This window comes from Hyperoodon ampullatus (genome assembly GCF_949752795.1).
Source record: "Hyperoodon ampullatus genome assembly, chromosome: 2".
NCBI classification, from domain to species: Eukaryota; Metazoa; Chordata; class Mammalia; order Artiodactyla; family Ziphiidae; genus Hyperoodon; species Hyperoodon ampullatus.
The window spans coordinates 179,958,926-179,978,496 of NC_136915.1; the positions used below are offsets into that span (position 1 = coordinate 179,958,926).

General features: G+C 39.7%; 1 protein-coding gene across 4 annotated transcripts in view; it reads right to left on the reverse strand.

Annotated features, from left to right (window-relative positions):
* Positions 1–3,401: 3,401 nt before the first annotated feature.
* The window catches only part of MARK1 (microtubule affinity regulating kinase 1), a gene marked incomplete at its 5' end in the record, with an annotated part of 140,628 nt that continues 124,458 nt past the window's right edge, over positions 3,402–19,571 (reverse strand). For 2 of the 4 annotated variants that reach the window (XM_079698301.1, XM_079698300.1), the window contains 4 exons: positions 3,402–4,025; positions 14,077–14,328; positions 15,314–15,478; positions 16,752–16,852. In XM_079698301.1, coding sequence (XP_079554427.1) covers positions 3,671–4,025; positions 14,077–14,328; positions 15,314–15,478; positions 16,752–16,852 — 873 coding nt within the window. In that variant the 3' untranslated portion in view covers positions 3,402–3,670. Of the gene's footprint in view, positions 4,026–7,839; positions 7,885–14,076; positions 14,332–15,313; positions 15,479–16,751; positions 16,853–19,571 lie in introns of all 4 variants that reach the window. The other 2 variants (XM_079698299.1, XM_079698298.1) reach the window with 2 other exon arrangements.

Genomic DNA, 19,571 nt, shown 5'->3' on the forward strand with positions numbered 1-19,571 from the left:
TCCCCTCCAGACTTTAGCTGTCTTGGTCTCCCTGGTCTCTCAGCTCTGACTCCTTAATGAGGAGCTTCCACTGCATTTCCCCTCCATGTGTCACTGCCCGGAAATTCTCCTGAGGCAGAGAGCTGGGTCAATCCCCGGGTTCACGTGTTTCCTCTTCGGGATCACTGTCCCCCATTGACTGATACACAATGTCCTGAAAACATTTCATCAAAATGAAAACATTGTATGAATCTATTGTTTCATATATTTTTGTCTTTTTCTTTTTTCTTGTTTTAGGTGGAAGGATAACTCTAGTACTTGTTATCTATGTTAGATGAAAGTGGAAGTCTTCATATGCAAGCTGCAAACCTGAATCATATGCCAGGAAGCTCTTTGTGCCACCCACTCCTCCCTTTTATAGTCCATATCCTACTCATGCTATCTTGTTGATGCATCTTTTGAAAGGTCTCTCAAATATACCCTCCTTTTGATCCTGTGTTAACCACCTCTATCTAGACTATTTCATACATGCTTTATTGCTAATAGTCTCTGAAAAGATCTTCCTGGCTCTATCTAGACTTCAATCATCCCACAAATTTCTATTAGAGATTTTTTTTTTTTACTGCTGTTTTTCCAGAACCTAGAATCTGATGTATATTGGTACTTGACAAATTTGCTGAATTACTGAATTACTCTTCTTTTACAACCAATTTATTAGGTATTTCCTGGGCTTCAAAAGCCCTAACTGCTCCCCTCTAACCACAAGTCAAGTCCAAGCTGAGGCTGCCAATCAATGCTTTACATAATCGTCTATCCATCAACTTAGGTGAACCCTGTCAACTCCCTAGAACAAGTGATTCATTTCTCACATGTGTCTTACAGCCATTATTAACTTCAAGCCTTTTCTCACATGTTCCTTCCATTCCGCCCCTTGAATTTTATCCATCCTCAAATCCCTTCCTTTCTCATGTTCATACAGCACTTGCCCCTCTCTGAATTCTTATAGCATCTATTCTTTGTGATTGAGCACTTTCACTGTCTCCTATTTGAGTGCGTGTTTTTTTGCCTTGTGCGCGTTTATATTTTGTCTTCCCAAATGGACCAAAATTTTGGAGAAGTAGGAACCCTCTTTTACAATTCCTCTATATACCTTAAGGCACAGTAGGTACCTCAATAGGTATTTTAAAAATGAAGGCAGAGATCTTGATTAACTGACACATGCTGTAAATCACTTATTTATAGTAAATTGATGTCTCACTCATCACATGCCGTTTTGTTGTCCACATTGTGAAATGGTACCATTGGTGAAAATCACCTCACAATAAGGTCTTTTGGGTTTTAAATCAAGGCCTATCTTATTGGGTCAAGATTCTAGAGTGTATTTCAGCTTATTATTTATCAAATTAAATACTGTGCCCAAGTCTCTACAAAATAATTTAATATTAGGGATGTTATAGCAAATCATACTTAAACAGAAATGAAGGAAATCCTGATATCACATAGCCAGTGAACATAAACTGGTATTTATTTATGCAAACATACTATAAAATTCCTCTAAATCTTCAAAAAAAAAGTTATGTCGCCATATAAAATGGGAAAATCTAAAGTGAATATTAAGATTTCATTTTTAGTTCATAAAAAATATTGAAGTAAAATTCCTTGCCCACAAACACAGAAGAGTTAACCAGAGTGAGAAAATGCAAAAGAACATCAGTTTTTTGCCTTGGAAAAGGCATGTCTATTTTTTAAAAAGTGTTTTAATTGATAGGAACTCCAATAAAAAAGATTAAATTTTTCTTGTCATAATGACATCTTGGAAACCTACATAGCTTTCCCCCCATCAACTAAATTTAGCACACACAAAATAAACTCCCCATACAGAATACTTTTGCCCTAGAAAACAGGTAATTCACATTCTGATAAAGAGCAAAAGACAAGTGCTTTATTATGAGAACTGTTCAAGTAAAATTTCAGTGTGCACCAGTGAAGGTGAATAAAGATTTGCGTCAATTGTTTTGAATGAACACTAGGTTAAAAAGGGGCTACACAGTTGTTGTTGGTTTTTTTTTTTTTTTTCCAAACACCATCCTTTGCTAAGGCAAAAATACACTTCATTTTAGAACAGAACTTTACAGAAGAAAGCTACATCACAGTACAGTACAGATCACCCTAGTCTGGAAGCCATCATGGAATGGCACATCACCTACGCTTAGAGCTTTCTAATGTAGGCTAGAATTACAGTATTTAATCACAGCTTTATTTTCCTTTAAATTGATAAAATTGGAATACACTTTCTGTTTCTCAGGAGTGTGCAGATGGGGCCCATATGCTGATATTACAGTAATTACAACATTAAATAACATTGCACAGTCAACCTCCAAGGCTAATTCAGTAGAAAATAACAAGTATTAAAATGTACCTTTACTAGTGGTTTTACATCGCATAAATCACTAATTATGAAAGAAAAGTAGGCAAATGCCAATTACAAAGCTGCACATTATAGGCACAATGATGTGGAATAAATACAAGAAATCTGGCAAAATATTAAACACAAACGGGTCACATGGGAACCAACTGAACAACCACATAAGCGTAAATCAATAATATACTGCTATAAATAGCATGTTTTGCTCGAAGTCTCTTAAGTAATGACAGATACTACTCTTCCGGGGGTGGGTGAAGAGGCTGGGAGGCGCATGAGGAAGATGCTCCCAATGCCAGTTAATTCCTGAGGTGGCGTTATTTCTTAACTGATGCATTGATCAACACTGTAAAGATGAGTTTGTGCTATGAAACAGTCCCAATATTATTGTACTTCCGCAATTAATGTTGTGGGATTTGGAAGGCAGCAAACCTAAGTGACATTTTACATTATAATAGCCAGATGAAGTATTGATTTTTTAAAATTTTACTGCTACAATTAGCAGTGGGCCAGAAAATACTTTAAAGTTCAAAAGAAATTTGATATAGGTTTAACTTCTTCCCCAGTACTTCTTAGTTAGCTAAAGACAATGCTATTATTATTTTCACGTACTTTATTTTAAAAACGCTAAGTGCCAACATTGTAAACATTTTGTATCTTCTCAACTAAACCTTGTCTGATAACAAGGATAAGAGCAAAGATAAGCAGGAGTAGTTCTGTGTATAATAAAGCTGATCTATTTATCAGCTTCTGGTTTAAATTTAAATATGATTTAAAAATAATTTTTAAAAGTCCATGCTATAATTGTAAAGACTATTTCTGTGCACTTTTAATTCTGGACACAATTCTCAATTTTCAAAATTGCATGACGGAGGTAAGAATTTTAAAAACCCACCAGAATGTAAATAACAGAAAGAACATTTTCAACTCAAAGCATCAAACGTACATTTACGTGCAGAAATCTAGACAACTATACAGGTTTTTAAGCAATCATCTGTTTTATTATACAACTCTATAAACAGAAAATGAACAGAAATACACAATATACTTACCTGTACATGTGAACCTACTTTTTTAGCTACAGATATTTATTATAGTTCATACTGACTTTAATTTTACAGTTCATAACTATGTATAACCTTATTGCAGTAAGGGCAAAATCTACATGGGGAGATTCACAGGCCAATCACATTAAGCATTGCCAGTACATTCAAAAACTGTACCTCATATATGGATGTATCTTCCCTGATCCTGTAAATTTGAGTTTCTTTACAGCTTAAGCTCATTTGCTATTTTAGATGCAATGTTCTTAAAGGCAATAGAAGTCCCGGATATTCGCTTGAAGCGGACCCCATTGAGGGACAGCCGTGGCAACTTGCAGACCTCCATCTCCCACTGCACAAGGCTATCCTGCCTGGCATCTCCATGGACACAGAAAAGCAAAAACCTCTCCTTTTGTTCATAATCACAGTTGTTTGCATCTAACACTTTCCGGATTTCTCTCATCATGTCACTGGGGTCCATTGAACTAGTGGTCTTCATACTCCACGTGAACCGCAAAGAACGTGGCTTGGAATCTTTACCCTCCTCCTTGTCTCTTTCTTTTGGTTCCCCTGTTGTACTTCTGGAATAAGAGGACAGAGGGGGAAAAAAATGAAAACAGAAATTCCATTCAGCAAAGAAATCAAAACACACATAAAATCTAAGTGGTCATAATTCAGTGCTTAATAAAACTACCCAGTTTGCAGACTACCTTCAAGCAAATACAAAGATTTGTATCATCTTGCTGTTACAAAAACCAGACTCCAGGACACCATCTGTTTTGATTTTATTAATAGCTTCCATTTAAAATAGCACATTTTCTTAAATATATTTGTTTGTGGGAAATAAGTGTGCATCCAAAAGTAAAAAATTTGGTACTTTTCCTCCATATTTCTCTGTTTAAGTTGGAAAATGCAGATCCTCCATTTTCTGTACATTTATACAAAATGGATACCACTAGCATGCTGCTTATAAATACACATTTTTGAAATACAATGAAAAATTTCCTTTCTTTTTTACCTTTTTTGGGTAGGAGAAGGACTGGGGACAAGGAGAGCAGTAATGGCTACAGAGGGATTACTTGTACCTGATGATGTTGAGAAAGAACGTGGAACTGCAATGGCGTGAAGACGTCAGGCCATACCACACTCAGGGGTGTAGACATCAGTTCTAATGATTTCAACGTTTTGCTAAAGATATCCTTAAAATAGTCTACAAGGCTCCACATGACCTACACTCCAACTCCCAACCCCAACCCTTCATCTATTATTTTCCTCCTTGCTCATGCCCATCAAGACCCACTGGCCTCCATACTATTCTCCGAACATACGGGGTATGCTCTTGCCTTATGGCTCTAACACAGGCTATTCCCTCTGCCACGAATGCTTTTCCCTCACATAGATGCATGACTAACTCCCTTACTTCTTTCAAGTTTCTGCTCACTTTCTCCATGTGGTCTACCCTAACTACCCTACTGCACCCCCAGCTCCTACACTGGCATGGCCAACCTCCTCACCCTGCTATTTTTTCCTCTATAGTACTTATCACATTCTTACATAGTATTTAATTCATTTTTTTATTATGTATATTGTCTGTCTCCATGGCTAGATTGCAAAGGCCAGGAGGGTAAGGAGTTTTGTCTGTTTTGTTCACTGATACATCTCAGACATATAGAACTGTGCTAGGCAAACAGTGATGATTAACACATATTTGTTAAATGAATGAACCTTATTGGATTTTCCTTATTGTAGGTCTCCCATAAATAATATAGTATCAGAAAACCTACTTCAAATAATCAAAGAAAGGTAAAATTCATAGATTACTTATGATTCAGAAGATGCCGTAATTAAATGTGTTGAGCAATTATCCACAGATGTTACAATTTTACCTTGTTAATCTATTTCACTTACATGTGATTTAAAGAAAAATACGATGTACTTTGAAAGTTAATATTCTACTATATAAATATTTTGTATGTTTATAGATTTTATATCACTACCATATAAAGTATATTCACGTATACACTTATATGTATCAATTTTTATGTACACATTTACATATGCTTTCCTCCTCATTCCTAGATATCTGGGCTGACAAAGCTCTGCCAACTATGCAAGCTTGAGAAAAGCAGGAAAGGAGTAAGTACAGAAAATATATTTCCAAAGTATGGAGAGTATTTATCTCAGTGGCTTCTCTATTATTCTCTTTTTTGCTCACTGAATCTAAGCCATGGCATCACAGGCCTCTGGGTGTGCAGGTCCGACCAGTACCATTTACTGGGACCACATGTACAATGCGGGCCATGGAATCAGCCTGCTAGGGTGGGGACGCACCCACGACATCACTTGACTGAACACTCATTTTAAAAACAGAACTGTTGGCTAGGAAATGTAAATTACTTTCCTGAGGTCATAGAGCTAATGAATTGGAAAGCAAAGACTAGAAATCAGATGTTTTATTCCAAGGATAGTTTTCCTTCCATTCCATCAAGGAAACCTGGTGACCTTAAGACAACAGGCACATACAAGGTATTTGTCTACCTGTATCTCAAAGGCATCAGCACAGGTAACGTTAACTGTAGAAAGTGCCTGGAAATACTGACACCAATAGTAACAACTAACATTTACTGAGTACTTACTAGGTACCAGGAACTGTTCTAAGTGCCTAACATGTATTATTTACTCATTTACCCCTCACAACAACCCTAGGAGGCAGTCAGAATGAGGACGCATGGGCACAAAGAGTTAAAGTAACTTTCTTAAGGTAAGTGGTACAACACAGCCAACGCCCACGCGGTCTGCTATTCACCATCGTGCCCGACCATTCCTCTGAAAGGACAGAACCTCACTGTAACTGGTTTGGTCCCCCCGATGCTCCTTACTGCTTCTTCATCTGTAAAATGGATACTTTTCACTTGGTTGTTATGAGGATTAAATGACCAGCCAGTACCTTATAGATAGTAGGTATCAAATAGGTTTGCTCAAAAGCAAAACAGACAAACAGACAAAAAACCAAAAAGCAAAATTCAACAATGATCAAACAAAAGAGACATGCAGTCACATTAAAAAGAGAAATGCATGCAGATTAATTGCAACATCAGCAGCGACTTGTGACCCTACACGCGATTAAATGTCTCAGAGGGAAATCGAGTAGAAAGACAGGGTGAGATGCAAGAACGGGGCTCAAGACTCAGTGACTGAGTGAGGGAGGAGTTGAAAACAAGAGTCCTGCATGTTTACTCAATAGGCAGAAGGAAATTAGACATATCTGTCCTGCCTCTCTTTGGCTCCATACTATGGGGATTCAGGTACCTAACTCAAAAAAGAAATATTTCAACTACTATGACTAAACATATATACAGTTTGTAAAATAAAAAGACTACATAGGAATGCTCGTTAAAGTCTTTCCATAGCTCATTGTGTTTTATGTTTCAAATAATTTTAAAAAGGAGAAATTAAACTAAGGCTTGTGTTTAGCTGGTCAGATATAATTCCTGAATGAAGCTGGGCCTCTGTCCTACTGAGCAACTGCTTGTTAAGGTTCTGAGATTTATACTGGACCCCTTAATGCTGGTGTCCACTCGAAATAATTGAATGCCTTCGTTTCTTAAATTTCCCATTTATAAATATGAACACAAGTACTAACATGTCACTAATGTGGGCCCCAGACCAGCGGCATCAGTGCCCCTCCCTGACAATCACAAACCCTGTGGGTGGGGCTCCGCCACCTGCTTCCTCAAGCCCTCCGCCTGATGCTGAACGTGCTCAAGTTTGAGACCCACTGCCAGAACGAATACACAACCAATATTAAATGTCAAGTAACCCATAAAGTACGACAGGGTGAGAGCTTTGAAATGTGGTCCACCAATGAAGAGTCCCCTAAAATATATTACTAATATCACATCTTCCTATGTATTTGGTAACCTCCATGTTCTGCATTATTTGACTGAGACTAATTTTTTTTTTTTGCTGCGCCGCGAGGCATGCGGGGTCTTAGCTCCCTGACCAGGGATCGAACCCGTGTCCCCTACAGTGGAAGTGCAGAGTCTTAACCACTGGACTGCCAGGGAAGTCCCAAGATTGATTTTATTTACATCATTTTAGTGAGAAAAGGATCAGTACATTTTAATCTATGAATTCTTCTGCTAAGACATGTTTTTTAAAGGACAGAAAGGCAAGCATACAATTCAAAATAATGTTTAGAAAACACAAACTTAAAGTTAATAAACTTAATAAATGCTAGGCAACATTAGGAAAACCCATACCAATATAAAATTTTAAATACACATACTATCTAGTTATTAGTTCTATCCATGTTTATTAAGTGCTGTAAGTATTTCAAAAGTACGTCGTCACACACAGGGACCTAGCAGCGAAGTATTAATAGTGGCTCCTCACCTTGAAGTGTCGGCTCTGCCACTGGCTTCGCCTTCACTTGGATCCCTCAAAACAAAGTGAAGGTTGAGATTTAATGATAAAAGTGAAAAAAATACCAAGAAAACCTACATCTAAAATGATTTTAAAATAAACTTGTTGAGCAAACTTCTAGCATGACAGATTTCTATGACTAGTCAGTCTAATACCATTTCTTATGTTTTTCATCACAACCACACTTGACTACCATTTATTGAGCGTCTACTGGGTATTGTCATAGAGGAGATGCTAGGTGATGGTCTAGGATTTTTGCGTGATCTTCCAATTCCCAGCCACGATTTTAAAGTCATAATTTACCTTTTGGTTTAGCTTAGTTCAATCTAAAGTCAAAACTATTTAATAATTATCGACAGCAAGATTTAACTTCATAATGGTTATTAAACATAATTTGAGTAGTCGCTCAATTTACAAAAATATAAATTAATCTTGTAGTTAGAAATGAAGCTCAACACATAAATATTTCTAAAAATAAATACTAGTTTTCAAATATGCAAGTAACTTATTTCAGAAGTTATGCTAATGATTCATGCACACGATAAAATATTATAGCAAACCAAACAGCCTATCCAAGCAGGTGAGTCTAAAGACATGAATTCAAACTTAAACAGAAACATTGATCTTACCTGGACATCCACCTGTGAAGTAAAACCAGGAAAACTCCACTAATTGTTCTTTTGTTGAATGTAATTAGTATTTTTGAAGTTTGCCAAAACTTTAACTATTTGTCATTTTCAAAGGTAATCAAGTATCTAACAGCAGTATCAAGTTATAAACCAGTTTAAATAGATTAAGAGAAGGCTGGTGATAGCAAAATACTATTAAATAGCTGGAAAAGTCACCAACTTAAACTCTTAAGTCCACATTTTCTTAATGTTTTAACCATTCCAGAAACATTTATATTATTTATGTAAAATAAATGCAACAGGAATAAAATCAGTGCCACCTTCCCCATTCCCCAAATTAAGAAAATCCAGCAGTACAATAAGCTCTAAAACTTCAACTCATGGTTAAAAATATGAATGCCTTATATGCTTCTCAGGGTCTTTAACTATAGGGCTTTCTTGACAAAAATATTATGTAAAAACCATTTTCCTATCTGAATTAAAAAGGATAATAAGATGTAGTCTCACATTCAAATGGGTTTCTTAAGTTTCTATTTTTAATAACTAGCATTTTCATTAGGAAGTATAATAAAAGTTCAAAGCCATCTACACAAAACTATTTTTATTATAGCACACTGAAATAAACGAAACATTTTTTGAGCAGGCTCAAAGTGAAATGTATATTTTGAGTTACATGTGGATGTACTGATATATATACTGAACGGCAGTCCACCAGCTGGGCAAGAAAGATAATAATGCTGTTGATTCCTGCTGCTAAGATAAAATTCCTTTAGCAGGAAGGGACATACGTCTCACTGGACTTTTCTGTCCTATTTATACTTTGCCTTATGAATCACGGCTAGCAGACTGCTGCCCAAGTGTAAGCATTAGGAATGAAACACCCCTTAGACCCTACTTCCCTTGCTGTAATTGTGGAAATAGCAACTGACTCGTCACATCGTTTCCCATACCCTGTTCCTGCCTTCCTGGATGCCACGAGGAACACTGACTGGAAGAATTTCTGCTATTTGGCAGTGGTTTCAAATAGTCCAGTTAAGTCAGCTCCAAGCAGCCATGGTGGGAGGCATCCAGGGATACAGAAGGTGCCGCTGGCTGTAACAGCATATGCAGTGAAGCATGGTTATCCAATATTTAAAACTTAAAGGAAAGCCAAATATCTTACATATAATCAGTTGAACGAATCAGGTTACTCCCTATGTAAGAACTATGGTTAAAAAAATCATAAGGTTTGATCCAATCTCCTGTTTGTACAGTAGGTATACAGCACTGATCCAAAGCAAATCATTCTAAATGCTATTTAAAAGACTTTGGAAATAGTACGTCTACATCCCCCCTTGACAGATTAGTCTAGTGTAAATCACTTTCCTAATTAGAAAGTTCTTTCTTAAAACCAGAAAACAACTGTCTCATGTGGCCATTCTGGTGTCCAGCTTCTTACTGGCCAAGGAGAACTACTAGCTGGTTTCTTCTCTGTGATAATGGTTTTCAAATACATGAACGATTAACTCTGAACTATTCTTTATCCTTCTTTTCTTAAAGCTTAATAACCCAAATTCCTTTACTTTTTTCCCCTATAAAACCCTATTTTCTTCATCTTTTAAAGCCTTCAGTGGCACACTGGGGACTTAGCTGGTCCCCGAGTCTGGAGGCGTCTTGGCCCCCGCACTGTGCTCAGAGCCAGCCTTGCCCCCCAGCACCCCGGGTGCCGGTGCGGGTCCCACGGGGGCGTCAGCGTGCGGCCTCATTTCTTCAGGCTTTAGGCAGAGTGAAGTGAGGAAGGCAAAGGGAACAGAGAGGAAGGCCGGGCTTGAACCCAGGATGGAATTAACAAGACGAGACCAGTGGGAAGGACGATAACCCGACAGCTGAGTTGAGAATGTTAAATAATAAGGCACTGAGAGGTTCTCTAGCTTATCTCCAAGCCTCCAACCCCCGAAAGCTCAGCTGCCCGTCCCGTCTGCCAGCTGCTAAAGAGCTCAGCAGGTTCATCCCCGGGGCGGAGACCCATGCTTGCTTGTCTTCCTGCATTAAGTTGTCAGTGGAGTATTAGATGGCGTCATCTTGAGCCACAAAATGCTACCCTTGTGCACCGCTGCGGACGCAAACATACTTGTAAAGCCAAAGCTGTTCACAGGGTGACAAGTGGCCTCGGAGAAGAATTGAGCATTTTTTCTCTTCTCTCACCAAATCCAGAATTAATTAAAATATGTTAAAAATCAAGACATTAAAAAACCCTATCTAATTTCCGACAAAGGACAGCAAACAACCTCCGCTCTCCCTTCTTTCCCTACCACGCCCCCCACCCCGGCCCCCTGCCAAAACCCTCTACTAGATGACACTGTTCAAAGTGTAATAAGGGCACGGTGGAACCTTAGAAACTTCCACGCTAGCTCCCCTCACAGGCTGGGTCTGAACACTCCTATGCCCTCAACCTTGTTCTCTTTCAGGACCTGCCCCCTTCAGAGCACTTATCAGAATGTATTACAAGCTTATTTGTTTACTTTTTAAACTGTCTTCCACACTATTCATCTGCTCATTAGATGAATGTTTACTGAGTGCCAGAGTATGTGTCAGAGGAAGCACCCACTGCTCAGCAGGAGATTCAGCACAAAACAAAGCAAGCCAACAAGCCAACGGCAAAGCCCTGTTCTCACGAAGCATGTCTCCTCGGCAGAGATGGACGATGAACAACTACGTAAAGCCAACATACTATCTCAGGTCGTATTAAGTGCTATAGAGAAAAATAAAGCCGGAAAAGGGAGCATTGGGAGGAGGAGGGGATGATTTTCAACATGGGGTTGAGGAAGGGCTCGCTGAGGATGTGACAGTCCCGCAAAGACCTGAAGGAGGTGTAGAAGCCAGCCACGCAGGTATCAGCGGAGTATGAAATCCTGAACAAGTGTGCCTGGTGTGCCCAAGGACAGTCAGGTGCCCTCTGGGGCTGGGGAAAGAGTGGGAGAAGATGAGGTCAGAGCAGGAACGGGTGGCCAGACTATGGAGACCAGTGGCAGGCTCTGAACTGCATTCTGAGTGAGATAAAAAGCAAGCTGAGGGGCTTCCCTGGTGGCGCAGTGGTTGACAGTCTGCCTGCCGATGCAGGGGACGCGGGTTCGTGCCCCGGTCCGGGAAGATCCCACAGGCCGCGGAGCAGCTGGGCCCGTGAGCCATGGCCGCTGAGCCTGTGCGCCCGGAGCCTGTGCTCCGCCACCGGAGAGGCCACAACAGGGAGAGGCCCGCGTACCGCAAAAAAAAAAAAATAATAATAAGCAAGCTGAGGATTTTAAATCGAGGACTTACATTATTGTGAACAGAACAGGAGGACAAGAGCAGAAGCTAGGGGACCTGTGAGGACGTGGAAGATCAACAGTGGTTTAGACCGTGACAGCAGTGGTAGGAGTGCTGGAAGCAGCTAAATCCTGGAACTGTTGTGAAGGCAGAGCCAACACAACCGCTCGTGGAACTGACACGTGGTAGGAAGAAAGGAGGGGTGAAGGATAATCCAGGCTCAGGGTCTGCGTAACCATAGGATGGTGTCGCCGTTACCTAAAATGAGGAAGGAGGAGGGAGGGGACAGTTTGAGGAAGAGAAGCAGGAGCTGAATTCTGGACAGGTTCTGTTTGAGAGTCTATCACACAACCAGGTGGAGAGGCAGCGCAGACTACTGGATACAGGAGTGTGCCCTTCCGAGGAGCGGCCTGTACTAAAAATCTAAGGTGGCATCGTTAACACGTGATGGAGCTTCATGTCATGGGCCTGAATGAGATCGCCAAGAGAGTGAGGATAACCAGAGAAGAGAATGTGTCCAAAGACCATGCCCTGGGGTAGGCTGGCATTTAGAGGTCAGGGGGAAGGGCAAAGAGACCTGAAAGAACCAGCAAAGGAGCCTGAGAAGGGATAGGGAGCCTGAGAGGGCGGAAGCCAAGTAAGGAAAAGGTTTCAGCTTTGTGGAGTGTCATGAGACCATCAGCGACTCGCAGGAATGATGGGGCTGCTGGGTAGAGGGCCCGGCACGTAGTAGGTCTTCACATCTGTTGAATACCTACATGGCAATCCTCTTGTCTGGTGTTCCTTACTACATTCCCTCTAGAATCTAAATTTTTATTGCAAAGTAAAGAGCAATATTTTGCACAATGCTTAATGTACAGTTAGTAATCAAGCATTAAACTCAAAACCTGTTTTTCTTCACCTTAAAATTAATCGTGGATTAACCAGGAGAAAGTACCGGGTTTTAAAAATGGATTTAAATTGTCAGCTAAATTCCAACTACTGATAACCTAACTACTACCCTGCTGACGGCCAGCCAGCACTCCTGTCCCACTGTCACGCTGACTCTGCAGGGGAGCTTTCAGGTCTTTCTCTGTCCATGTGTCATGGTAACTGCCCAAGCGGTACAAAATCTCAGACTGATAACGGTTAGAAACAGACGTTGCAAGGGGGTATATTTAAAGTAATAAATTCAGCTGCGTGATCTTGGGCAAACTGATCCATGAACAGAGTCTATAAACAGCTCCAAGAAAAAGTGAGAGGCTAAGGACACTGCTTCTCTTTTCCACACGCACCATCTGAAATCCTAGGAACACTAAAAACATTGAAAATTAAGTACTGAAGTACTATTTTTGCCGCAAGCACAAAACTTTCTTACCCATAACTTCTTATTTCCTCAAACAACTGCCTGCTATGGAGCCTGAGCTTCCCTCCCGAGTCAGGAACCCCACAGTGCCTTGCCTGCACTTTCCTTTCTGTTCATGTTCATTGTATATCATGGCTGGTGGTGTCCAGTATGATCCTTTTGGGGCTGTCCGAATCTTGAGGGCACAGATGCTGTCTCTTTATCTTTGAATCCTGCTCAGCACCTGGCACAGGGCTTGGTTCATACAGGACTTTCATGGGCTTTTAGTAGGACCTGATAGCACACCAAACTTACATCAACCTGCACTGTGTTCAGCAACTTGTATAATTCAATGTGTATTACCCACTTAGGCTTAATTTTTAGAAAAGGGTACAATTTCATTATTCTACTGGATTAGGTTACTACACTTGCATTCATTTTGTGTTTACCATGTTCTGATGTTAGGATTTTATGATGTTAAATTACATAAGTGATCTCTGTGATTCCAATACGTAGGCTTTTTATAAGGAAGAATAAAAGGTAAACGATATATATATATATATATATTATGTATAAATATTATTAGTGAGCAATTGAAGAATATTCTTAAGAAATACTATTTGAAGGATAAAGGTAAAGTCGTATTTAATTCCTTTTTCTAAATCAAGGTTTTTAAGTAGGGGATACTCTTTGTTCGAACACACATTTTCGATGTCAAGTTTTGCTCCTTCCGCTCTATTCTACAGTATTCTTAAATTCTCATTTTGTTCTTTTGTTTTTCTTTCTTTCCGTTAAGGGAATAGACTTTATGTCTTCCTTCATCTTTTTCTTCCAACTTCTGTAAAAGAGCACGTCTAATGAAATGTCATAAAACCATTTTGGAAAATCACTGTAGAGACTAAAGAAAACAACGAATCTTCTTTGTTAATTCCTAGAGGACAGAAAACACCACAATATGTTGGTACTGACCTGCGGACGAATTTGGACGTTATTTTGCTTATTATACCAGTTGACGTGCCCCTCCTGGCGTGTGCAAATGCCCCCGTTTCATGCGAGGGGGAAGCGGGCGGCCCGTTGTAGGCAGCACCGCGGCGCTCACGGAGCTGCTCCCCATGGAAGGTGCTGCGGCTGGAGCTGCCCCGGGGGAAGCGGGTTCGGTCAGGGGTGGTGGTGCTGATACTGTGAGCAGACGGGGAAGCAGCGGGCGCGCGCTGGGCTGTACTGCTGGGACACATTGAGACGTATCTCTCAGAATACTGGCAGAGAAAGGTTTCACTCATGCTAAAAACCAGAAGAAAACTGCCATGGCTACTTTTATTCGGCCCTATTCTATTCTTTCCCGTTACAGATGTGATGCATGGGTTGACTGTAATTACTGTTATCATTGGAGACGGATGACATTTCAGATTCAAACTAAATGCCTATTATAAAAATTTAGTTACTAATGATTAAGAAATTACTGAAACGGGGATACAAAGATAAACACTCTTCAGTAGCAGGAATGCCAGACAAGGGGCATGCAATTTATTTTTTTAACTATTCTCTTAAACCATTCAGCAATGTAGAACACAGATTTTACTGTTTATCAAAAAGCCTTTGAATTGAAGGCTCATTTCCTATTTATAATTTCAGCCTCAGTGATAGCAAATGCTACAGGACACCACCAACGTGATTAACAAATCTAACTATCAAACATTTTCCTGAATTCGAGAAATCTCAACATACAGAAATACCAGAAAAAGAGTTGTTTAACTTTATAACTGAAAGGGCTCTTCATGATCATCTGTTTCATCACTGACAGGAAAACTGAAAGTTCTTCTTAAGAACAAGTGACTGGCCAGAGCGGAGAAGATTAACCAGGTCTCTACCCCTAGTCTCGTGGGTTTTTGTTTGTTTGTTTTTAGACCATAAAAACTCAATTTAACTGAATGATAAATTTGGCAACAACCCTTTACTTTATGGAGGGATTTAAAACAAAATCCTTGAAGAAAATTCCTCCAGAAAATGATTTAAACTGTAAGCAACATTTCTGATAACTGCTAGGGGATGTAGTAAGTTTATGTTACAATACAACTTTACCTCTGCCACAAACACTGAATCTTCAGAAAGCTCGTAATGTGATGGCTATCTTGTATTTTTGTACGGTGCGACATTTTTTAAAACTCTTTTTAACGACAAACAAAATGAGATGCAACCAGCATGTTACCCGGGTCTGTAAGCTTCAGAGGTGTCTTTAATGGTCGGCAGTGTAACTTTAATAGGATGACCAGAAGCGGACATGGACTTCTGGTGGCGGGGTCGGGCTGAGGGGAGAGCGGAAGCCACGGCAGAGCCTGCAGAAGATATGCTGCCCGCGGACATCTCCGTGAGGCTTTCAACATAAGACAGTTGAGAAGACCGAGGAATGTAAAAAAGAAGAAAAACTGCAGTTTACTAAAATTTAAGAACTAGATTTTTTAAAGTCTAAATTGACTAATAGCTTTCATGACTGAAACACTTAGAAGTCAACATTAGTGGTATTATTACTGACTAACAACAACATTCTTGTCAAAAGTGCCCAGGGTGAATTTACCACCACCTTCCATGGAAAAGATCTCACGCACTCTTGTTCTATATATGTGAATCTGAAAAGTATGACATTATTTTTATGGATAAAATGATTATGATTAGAGACAGTTTTCACTTTCCAGCAATCACAGTTGGGTGTGACGTGTTGCTGTGGTTCACTGTCCGCTATTCAATAAGAATTCATAATTGTAGCGAAAATCCTATCTCTGGAAATATCATGAAAACACTTTTAGTTCATATCTTTAATCAATAGGTTAAACTGTTATAGACTAAAGGAGCTGCAGATTAGGATTTAGTACAGGAAAAAGAGTAAGTTAGAAATCAATTCCCAACAACCTTTCTAGCCTAAAGGATCTTAGGTCCAGGGAAGATTCATGTACCTTTCTATGCCTTATAATAACATTTACTTTAAATGCCTATTAACTGAGAGGAAACAAGTGTAAGAATGGTCTGTCAAGTCTGCTGAAATGACGAGGGATGGAACTACATGGAATTTTATTAGAAAAGACTCCCCCTGTCCTTTTATAATATACTGATGAGCAGTCCTTAACTCACGATGAAAATAACTTAGATTTTTTAAATAATAAAATATGATGTATCATTATTTAAAATAAAACACTTTGAGAACTTTATGCTTCTCAATGATCAGTTGAGATGGCCACATTTCTTCAGAGGAAGGCAAACAAAGCCTTCAGTATTTGGATATAATGATGACTTGATGGGGGGTGGGTGGGAAGGAAGAAAGTAAGAAGGAAGCAGCAAGGGTATAAAAGAGTAAGATTCAAATAATGAAGGTCAGATTAGGATGCTGTTTTGCTAGAGGGAATTATTTACTATCATATTTTATTCAGAAACATCACAGGTTAAGACATTTATCTCCTGTTTTGCCTAAATATTTTTCCATTGCTCCATTCTGGTACAGATGAGGAGGTGCCTTAGTAAGAATGGTTGGTTGCAATCTAACTAGCTGTTTTGTGTTTCCTTTCCTCTTGACCCACTCAGCTACAGGAGTTTTACCCAGAGCACTAATGCAAAGCAATGACGAAGGTAGCCCTGCCTGTCACTGTGACAGTTACCTGCTGTCTTTTCCATTCTGCAATGCTGTGTATCGATCCGTGGTTCTTTCACAGACGTATGTATTCCTTCTTGCCATGCTACCTCCAGGATACACGTTGTTCTTTAAGAAGGAAAAAAAAACACATTAAAATATTCTAACTGTATTTGTGGAAAATCAGAGAAGTGAATTTAAGCTGCAAATAACTGAAAAAAAATCTGTGGTAGAATTTTAATTTATCAGAATCTTATATTAACAAATTCTATCTCCCACCCCTCTCCCTTGTAGGAATAAAAGGCAAAGCATAGCAAGCATCGCACAGTTTTCTTAGCTTACTGTCCTACAGCAGTGGTGAACAGTTGTTTGGAAAAAGCTGGGTTTTATTCATGCCTTTGTAAGCTGGTGATAGGGAGAAGGCCAGGAGAGTAGCACGGGCAGCTTGAGGGGACTATGCACGAGAGACACCCCACACTATCATCACAAACAGGAAACCTGGGGCCCTGACGATGGAAGGCCCCCTGGAAGCCTGTGGGTGAACCTTCTGCACCTGCTTGGGAAAACCTCACAGTCACTGGTGATGTTAAGAGACCAAAGCTCCAGGGTCACAGGCAGGCCCAGCTGAGGACACCAACACTGTGTGCAGTGCCACCCTGGGAATACTTCCTCTTTTCAGCTACACAGAAATACAGTGTTTTTTTTTTAACTAATAAATCCCTAATTTTTGAACATTTAATTATTTCCTTTGCTCCTATAGACTACTGAGGAGGTTTAACTGGAGATTTAAAATTTAGAGGAGAGGACTTCCCTGGTGGTGCAGTGGTTAAGAATCCACCTGCCAATGCAGGGGACACAGGTGCGAGCCCTGGTCTGGGAAGATCCCACATGCCACGGAACAACTAAGCCTGTGCGCCACAACTACTGAGCCTGCGCTCTAGAGCCCGCGAGCCACAACTACTGAAGCCCACGCGCCTAGAGCCTGTGCTCCACAACTAGAGAAGCCACCGCAATGAGGAGCCCGCACACCACAACGAAGAGTAGCCCCCACTCGCTGCAACTAGAGAAAGCCCGCGTGCAGCAACAAAGACCCAGTGCAGCCAAAAATGATGAATGAATGAGTGAATTTATTTAAAAAAAAATTTAGAGGAAAAATCCTGGAAATAAATAACAGAAAATAGGGAAAAATCCTGGAAAAGTATAAAACCACTAAGATATTACTAGAAGTCTGTAAAATTATCCCATAAGCACCAAATGTAGCAATATAAGAATATTGGCTTTTGATAATTTCAGTTTTGGCTGAACTGTCACATGAGTAACCTAATTTTGAACAAATTCCTTGTCAGATCATGCTACCATACATCCTTCAGAGACCTCTAAAACGTTTCTGGCTGTCTTCAGTAACACTACTTTCCTTCTCAAAGTGTGATGGGTGAACAGTTTCTCCTTCAAAACTGTGCCTTCCATGTTTCTGATTCTCACAAGCTGCCTCCCTGGCCTTGTCCCTTTGATGGCAGTGATGCTAATACTAAGTGGCTAAGAGAAATTCTGATAGAATTTCTCTACCAGAATCTTTTGGCTATGTTTAAAAAAAAAAGATAAGTAAGTGTGGCATAGTTAGTTTAACTTTAAACCAATGCCTTCGTTTTTATGCCTTTTTTAAATTAATAAATATGCTTTGAATACCCACTATGCGCATGATCACTAATGATTCTGAGGAAGCTACCGTGTCAGTGTGTAACAGGAGAACATAAATATGGGGAAACAACAGTGAACAATGCAAGGCAGCATATAGCTACGAGCTAAGTAACGTGGTCCAGCAATCAGAAAGGCCAACAAGATCACTTTGGAGTGTTCAGTCCTAGGAGGCTCCATCCAGGAGGCAGGACTCGAAATGATCTATAGAAATGGGATTTTCATAATGTGCAGGGGGAACTTTAAGCAAGAGCACTGCATAAAGACAGGGGTGGAAACAGCTGAGAATATTCATGGGAAAATATGACCAAGTTGAGTTGAACGACAGGTAATCTAGCAGAGTAGCAGGAAATAGGGGATGGAATTCTTTCCTTCTGTTATATGGGGTGATAACACTCTGGAAACTGTCCTCTAGTTGATGTTTAGATAAGAGGAAATGATGACTTGTCTAAAAAACTACTTATAAAAATGTATTAAATCTATTATGTAGTTAAATCATTTCCAAACAGACCAGCTGGAATGTAAGTGGCTATATCCATTCATCCTTAAAGTGGTTATATACATCTGTTTCATAGACCAGAAGGTGATGATCAAATCACATATTTTTTTAAAAATATGGTTTCCATTAACTGTGTAAGACAGTGGGTATTGGGGAGTTTAACCCATTTACAATTAAGGTTATGCTGGGCTTTCTGGTACCTTATTTCATGTTTCTATTTAAAGTGTCTTTATGTTTTCTCTCTCCTTTCCTACTTTCCATAAGCTAAATCAATTTCTTTTCTTCTGTTGGTTTAAAAGTTATACATTTTATTTTTGTCCTTATATTTCTTGCCCTTAAGTTCCTGAATTTATTTTTGCTTATCACTACAGTCGTCCCTCAGTATCTGCTGGGGATTGGCTCCAGGACCCCCTGTGGATTCCAAGATCTATGGAGGCTCAAGTCTCTTATATAAAGTGGCTGAGTATAGTTGGCCCTCCGTATCCACAGGTCCCGTGTCTTCAGGTTCAACCAAACATGGATGGACAGTGAGGGCCAACTGTACTGATTTCTTACACTTACCCCTATCTTCCCTTCCAAGGCATATGCTTTTTCCTTTAATTTCTATCCCTATCCTCACTTCCTGGATATTATCCAGAATTTTGTTTCTGAATT